The sequence below is a fragment of the Cariama cristata genome, unplaced genomic scaffold, assembly GCF_000690535.1.
Source record: "Cariama cristata isolate BGI_N322 unplaced genomic scaffold, ASM69053v1 scaffold29379, whole genome shotgun sequence".
NCBI lineage: Eukaryota > Metazoa > Chordata > Aves > Cariamiformes > Cariamidae > Cariama > Cariama cristata.
In genome coordinates, this window is record NW_009635731.1 from 1 (window position 1) to 7,541 (window position 7,541).

General features: G+C 40.5%; 1 protein-coding gene across 1 annotated transcript; it reads left to right on the forward strand.

Moving 5' to 3' along the window:
- The first annotated feature begins 33 nt into the window (after window positions 1-33).
- DNAJA1 (DnaJ (Hsp40) homolog, subfamily A, member 1) lies at window positions 34-7,122 on the forward strand. The gene is made up of 7 exons (XM_009707658.1): window positions 34-208; window positions 1,351-1,455; window positions 1,558-1,785; window positions 3,201-3,315; window positions 5,265-5,380; window positions 5,928-6,028; window positions 6,747-7,122. Exons 1-7 carry the CDS (start codon window positions 151-153, stop codon window positions 6,963-6,965), a joined length of 942 nt encoding a protein of 313 aa, XP_009705960.1. The 5' UTR covers window positions 34-150; the 3' UTR covers window positions 6,966-7,122.
- Window positions 7,123-7,541: the final 419 nt, after the last annotated feature.

Sequence of the window (7,541 nt, forward strand, 5' to 3'; positions counted from 1 at the left end):
TGTCTGAGGCACAATATTTGTCTTCCGCAGTTTAAGCAGATTTCCCAAGCTTATGAAGTACTGTCAGATCCAAAGAAGAGGGACTTGTATGACAAAGGTGGTGAGCAGGCCATCAAAGAGGGTGGCTCTGGTGGTGGTTTCGGGTCACCCATGGACATATTTGATATGTTCTTTGGTGGCGGTGGGAGGATGCAGAGAGAGAGACGAGGTAATGTGCCATTTTCTGACACTTTCCCAGTCTTTACAGTGTGATTGCTGTAGTAGGCAAGATCAAAGTCTCTGAGGAGAATGCTGTAGATGTAAGACTTTAAATAGCGTTATAGTGAAGTTACAGGCTTGATCTCAAAATCAGAGAAAACATTGTCCCTAGCTCTTAACACCTGAAACGAGCAGGGGAGGGCATTTGCTTCATACCGTGGTAGTTTGGTCTCTTGTGCATTGTCTCATGTTAATCACTAACCAGATTTCATGTTTGGAAAGCCTTTAGCTGAGTGGAAGCCCAGCTGCTAATAGGCTGAATAGTAAATGGAGTGGTGATGTACCTTAAAATGAATTTTTTTAACTAAACTACCATAAGTGTAGTATCTAAATGTGAATTTCATCTTTAATTGCAGATAACTATATCTGAATAACATAGCCAGATTAAATTGTCTGTGAAACCTTTTTGTTTTTCTCTACTGTTCAGTGGAATTGAGTTGAAGCTGCATTAAAATGTTGCTCAGAAATTAAAGTCCAGATTAATCACACTGGGAAGGACTCTTGTGTTAATCAAACTGGTTAAGAGTAGTGCTGACCCCATCACTTCTTAGTGTAGACCTAGTGACAAAAGGAGGAAGAAATGGCTTTATCAAAATGTTAGTGTTGTATGAAAGTATTCCTAGTAAGCCAGAACTTGGTATCCTTCGTAAATTGACGCTGCAGTAGCTAAAGCTCTAATTAATTCCTGAATGTAACAACTTAATTACTCATTTCAGTTTCCAGAAAGTCCCCTGGTGAGAGGAGGAAAGTGCTTTGCTGACTCTAGGCAGCGTTTCCCACTTCCTTGTAGGAGACACATTCAGTCACTTTGTTAAAACTGGAGTCCTGCGTTATGAAACTTAAATGTCTCTGACTTAGTCTAACGGAGAAGCATTGCTGACAAAGCCATTAGACTTGTTACCTAATTTGACATCAGGTTGAAACGGACTATTGACTAATACCAGCAAAACAAGATAAAGCTATATTAAAACAGGATATTAAAGCTCACAACCTTGATTTATCATGACTTGAGCATAGTGACATGGGAAGTTTACTGTTACTTGGAGACCAAGCTTTCAAACTTGAGTAAACAGCCTTTCTTTTTTTTTACAGGCAAAAATGTGGTCCATCAGCTGCAAGTAAGCTTAGAAGATATGTACAATGGTGCAACAAGGAAACTTGCGCTGCAGAAGAATGTTATCTGTGACAAATGTGAAGGTAACTGAAACTGAAACTAAACACAAGTTGCTTCTAAAGCTTTCAAGTTTTTTTTTTTCTGGCAGCACATAACCATCCATCTCCAATTTTCATTTTCCTCAGGTCGTGGTGGTAAGAAAGGTGCAGTAGAATGCTGTCCTAATTGCAGGGGAACAGGCATGCAGATCAGAATTCATCAGATTGGGCCAGGAATGGTGCAACAAATCCAGTCTGTATGTATGGAGTGTCAGGGGCACGGGGAGCGTATCAGCCCCAAGGACCGGTGTAAGAGCTGCACTGGCAGAAAAATTGTTAGAGAGAAGAAGATACTAGAAGTTCACATTGACAAAGGTGAGGTGTCTTACTAAGATGAAGTATTGAACTTGGATGTACTGACTGACTTTGCAGCACTAAAACAGGAGATTTAGCAAATGCGTGGTGTTGATTTAGTGAGTAACACGGCTGAATACATATGCAGTGAAATTGCCTGTTACTGCTTTTAGAAAGTAGACTTGTTTTTAGGGAACGTTAATTGCTTCTATATTCACATCTAATACCTGTGCACATAACTAAGAACAAATTCTGAAACCTGCAGTGTTGTAAGTAGTGAATTATTTTTGAGCAACTTCATAAGTGTGAGTCTTGGTCAGGTAGCTGATCTGATTAAAATAAAACTCATCACTTGTTGGCTTAGCTTGCCTAATGCATTTTTCCCTGCCTGTAGGATCCGATCACTTCTACTGTGTTTCAGTGTGAAGGGGAACCAGGTCTGCTATAGTAATAGGGTGCAAAGACAGTGCTAAGCCTCTTGTGCTTAGAACTCTGTTTGCTACGCAACCCTGACAGCGCTGCTCAGTGCAGGTACTCTCTGCCTGGCAAAATGCAACTCGGTACACAAACCTGCACACTGATGGGAGAATGTGACAGTGCTGAGTGACAAATCCATCACTGTTGAGGAGGCTGCTCAAAAGCTGGTGGGAGAAGTCTCTGGGGTAGTGCAGCTTGTAAGATACAGCAAGCTGACAAGCACATCGCTTCTACAGACTTGTGCCTAATTGTAACCTGCAACTGTTGCGTGTGTAAGCATGCCTTATGCAATGCCTGGATTTGTTTTGAACAGGGAAAATGTTACAGTAACATTAAGTATGAGGGCTAGTAGGGATGTATTACTGACATTTTAAACAGGGAAATAGTGAGAACAATGTCTTTTCCATTCCCTGTAGAAAAACAGGCTGTGAGCTAGCATGAGGCAGATAGAATTCATGGTAGAGAGATTTTGTGTGGGTGAAATGGGTTTCTTGCATGATAGTTACAGTTCTAGGGAGAGCGCTTCTTGCACTCGGCAGGCACTGAGATCATGTTTCATAAGTAGCTCAGCCACATTTATTTATAAAACTGAAGAAGCTGATGGGTCACTTGCTCTCAATGTATTTTGTACACAGTGTTTCTGTTTTCTTTTTAGTATTTGCGCATATAATGAAAGTTGTTCTGATAGCATATCCCTTAAGGACTTTATCTTGGCAGGTGGCTGTCTTGCACTGCAATTAAGATTAATGATCTTGAGACACAGTTCAGGTTGGCACCACTAAAAGCTGTTGGACATGTGAGTGGATTAAAAAAAAAATTATGAATACTTCAAGGGTAGGTCCTGAGGTTCTAATTTGAAGATCCAGAGATTATATAGTACCAGCTTGTGTATTTCTTACCGCTGCCTTTCACTTAAAAAGATGAAACATGTTTGTTCATTTATTTGTTTTCTGCAATAGGAATGAAGGATGGTCAAAAAATAACATTCCATGGTGAAGGGGACCAAGAGCCAGGACTAGAGCCAGGGGACATTATTATTGTCTTGGATCAAAAAGACCACTCTGTATTTACAAGGTAAAAACTCTGGAAGTCCTTTGTGTTAACTCCCGAGATGCTTGTTCACATGGTTACCACTCACCATTTGTCTACTGGAAGTGTCAGTAGATAGGATCACGTGGCTAGAAGTCAACTGAATTTGTTTGGGTGACCAGAGGAGCACTGAGTGTGCAGGAATCCTGGTACAACTAGTCACAGCCACTTGTGTTCTAGTAGCATGAGATACTCTTATGTGAGCTTTGGCAGTGGAAGGGGATGGAAGACAAACAAAATCAGTTACAGTTATTAAGAGTTGACAAATCTTCAATTTTAAGAACTCTTAAAATACTGAGATCTTGTTTAATGTGGATATTTGTGATTATTTCCTTGTTCTTTCTAGGATAGCATTCTGTCATTTACCTCAGAAAATTACCATTTAGTGTGGGCAGCTATTCATTGCCCACTTGGCTTCAAGGCACAGAAAATTCCTAGTGTGTTCACTTTTGCTCAGGGATCATATTTGTGACAAACTGAATACAGCATGCACCCTTATGACCAAAGGTGGTTTCCCACACTTCATTTCCTGCCAGAATGCACTGGGCAGGGTAGTCGGTCCTGTCCTTTCTTGCGAAAGCAAAAGTGGCTCAAGCAGCATTGACCACGTCTCAAGTATTTCATGTTACCAGGCAGTACTGCTTGGTGTTGCAAGCCTGCTTGTTTCAAGTTACTGTTTGTGCACTGAGTCTGTCCAGTACATTTTGGTCCGATTAAAAGCAACACTGATCATCTCACAGAAATGTGTTATACATGGTGGCTCACTGCTTCTGTTCACAGCAGTAACGAGGGAATCAGTGGATTTAGGGAAAACATTTGTGTCAACACCAACGACTGGCATTGTACTTGTAAATAGGAACGGTGAGCCAAAGATTCTTGGGTCTGCCTGACTGTCATGTATGGTGCTGAGCTCTGGAAGTTGATGCCAGAACTCTTATGCCAAAGAACACAGAGCTCACAGGTTAAGAATCAGTTCTGTTCATTTTGGATAAGCTTACTCAGCTGATTTTTCTTGACTTCCAGTGTAACCAGATCCTGAATCAGCTATGCCGAAGGGACAGTCTGGGCTAAACTGTTTGCATGGTTATCTAGGTCTTGAAGTCACAACTCCACTGGCTTATTTTTGTCCATCTTTCTGCCCACTGCCTTCAGTTCTAGTGTCCTTAGATAACCCTTGATATTACTGACCTTGTGCGGTTATGTTGAGGTCATGCTCTGGGAGAAGTGGAATGTTTCCCGTCTCCCATCAAGAGTCTAAAATTAATTTTTCAGGCAGGTCTTCTTCCAGAGACCTTTATAACAGGATTATTGAAATAATGAGGTTCTTTGAGTAAGCTGGAGGATTTTGTAGCCTTTGAACATGCAGTGCATGCAGACATCACTAGCACTGCCATACTTAAGTCAGAATAGGCCATTGAAACAATTACGTTAGCTCTTCCAGATACTTCTTGGTGCTTTCTAGAAGGTACTTTCATTATAAACCAGAGTGGCCATAACCTGTTCAAACTTCCCTAATACCAGATCTTCACAAATGAGTGTAACAGAATAATGTAGAGCTATCTGATGCACTTAAAGTATTAATGTACATAAGGGAAGGGATTCATTGTCCCAGTTGCAAGGAGGCTGAGAGATAACTTCTTCCTAGAATTGGGAAGGAGCAATGAAAGGAAAAGGATGCAGGCAAGCCTTGCTGTATTTATTTATTTTCAATAAGCACTTCTACAGTTTTGGATAGCTAGAGTTGGTTAGTAATGGCTCTCAGCATAGATGTCATTCCTGGTGCTGCATCAGTGTTTGGTATTCTTTATTTAATTGCCTGAGCTTCTATTAAAATTACAGCTTTCTTGTCCTTGCTAACTTAAATACTGAAGTTGGGTATAATCCTTGTACTGCTTCTCCCTCTCTGTAACTGTCTTTGATTCGTTCTGCCTTAGACAAGATGAAGACCTTCTTATGTCTATGGATATTCAACTGGTTGAAGCACTATGTGGCTTTCAAAAGCCTATCACAACGCTGGATAATAGAACTATTATTATTACCTCCCATCCTGGTAAGTAGTGGTTTGCTTTCTACTAGAAGTCCAAGCATACAGTGAATGTGAGCTGGACAGAAACACCCCATCTTGATGTACAAGGGATGTGTGCTGGTATCATGCTTTTTTCCCTTTCTCTTTGCAATACAAATCTAAACAGAACAGGATTTTTGGATAGCAGTCAGCAGTAATTTTCTCTCTGCGTGATATAGTAACAGACCTTACCTCATGGACATACTTGTATCCTGGGGATATCTCATGAGAATTGAAGGCTGTGGGTCTCTGAAAAAGCACTTTTTCAGCCTTGGAACTGATGGAGCACTTAATACATTTGTAAGTATGCTTCTTGTGGGAAGCATTAACAAGGTTACAAGAATGTGACATAGATGTCAACCTGCTTTCCTACTCAGAAGTTACCAGGCAGTAAGTCCCTGTTAGACTACGTAATGGTGTAGCTGTCGTAGAAGGTTACAGAAATATTGAAGGGAGTTAAAACTAAAGCTGCTTCTGTTGACTGCATGGATCGCTTCCTTTTTTTGGTCTCTTTTTTTTTTTTTTTTTTTAGGCCAGGTTGTCAAGCATGGGGCTATTAAGTGTGTGTTGAATGAAGGTATGCCAATTTATCGCAGACCATATGAAAAAGGACGTCTGATCATAGAATTCAGGGTAAGTGGATCAACTTCCATGGCACCATTCAGCACTGAATATCCATCCAAAATTTAACCTCTAAGTGTTAATCTCTCTCAATCAAGAAGAGATACCAATTATCAGGTGGCCTGGGTATTTGTTTTTGACAATGGTGAGAACATGTAATCAAACAGAATTGCAGTTCTGAACAAAGAGAAAACTTCCAGAACACTCTTGTGATGAAAGTACATTAAGTATCAGAAAAATTTCTTCAGATGCCTTGTGAATTTCTGTTTGCTTGGCATGTTCTTTAGTTTCTATCATCCTGTGGGAAGGGTGGATTAGTAACTTTCCCTATGCTGGAGCAAAGGGGTAGGCTGGAAAAGGCTTGCTCTTCTCTGGAGAGAAGCTAATGCTGGGAGCTGTGGCAGCAGGCTCCGTCTGCTACGGTTTTAGAGGAGCATCAACCATATCTCTTATGTTGATGTACCATCTACTTTGCTTCTAAAGTGCTTCCAGAGGGCAGCCTGAGGCAGAAGAAATCTTGTATAAGACTAGGTTAAGTTACCAGAGTTAGACGCTAACTTCTTGCAAGCATTAAAAAATAGCCTAGTGACTTAGATTTTATTTTTTTTAAGCACCAGGTTTAAGTCATCTGTGATGATAAAGCTGACTTTAGCAGATACTTCACTGGTAATGGGATGAAAAAAAGCCAATTCAGGCAGACTTGAGTAACCCTAGTTCTTGATGATTTCAGGTGAACTTCCCAGAGAGTGGCTTCCTCTCCTCAGATAAGCTGTCTTTACTTGAAAAACTGCTACCTACAAGGCAGGAAATAGAAGAAACTGAGGAAATGGAACAAGTGGATTTAGTGGACTTTGATCCATCTCAAAAAAGAAAACACCACTATAATGGAGAAGTCTATGAAGATGATGAGCATCACCCTAGAGGTGGTGTTCAATGTCAGACATCATAAAAGGGCTGGTGAATAACCTGTGATGCTTGTTTTGTATACATTAGTGGATGAGTGAAGGACTACAAGCAGTTCACCCTCACTTACTGCTATTTGTTGTTCTATCCAGCCATAGTTGTTTCTAAAAGCATAAAGAAATAAACTTAACTAATTAAACTGACTTTGCAATTTGTATAAAGCTCCAGGATGCAAACTCAAATGAAGTGGATTGATTGCACTTCACCCCTGCCTTTTGGTCAAGAAAACTCCTGTACCTTGCTTGTCTTCTATTCCAAGCCGTGTAATTCCTGTATGTGTGCAATTGCCCAGACTTCCAACTAAGATTCTGTGGTGATATTCTTAGGAATTCTAGATCTTATACTCTTGTTAATAAAGTATGCACAAGTATTTATAAGTAATGGTCAGGTATAGTTAAGTTTTGTACCAGTTGGGATAACACGTTAATGTTTTGGGCTTGTACTGGTGTTTGTTAAATAGGGGCTGGCTCTAATGCAACCACACAATACATGAAGCTGACAAGGATGCAGTCACTCTTCACAGGCCTGTTAAGTGATCCACAAGCTCTCTGAAGCTACTGCA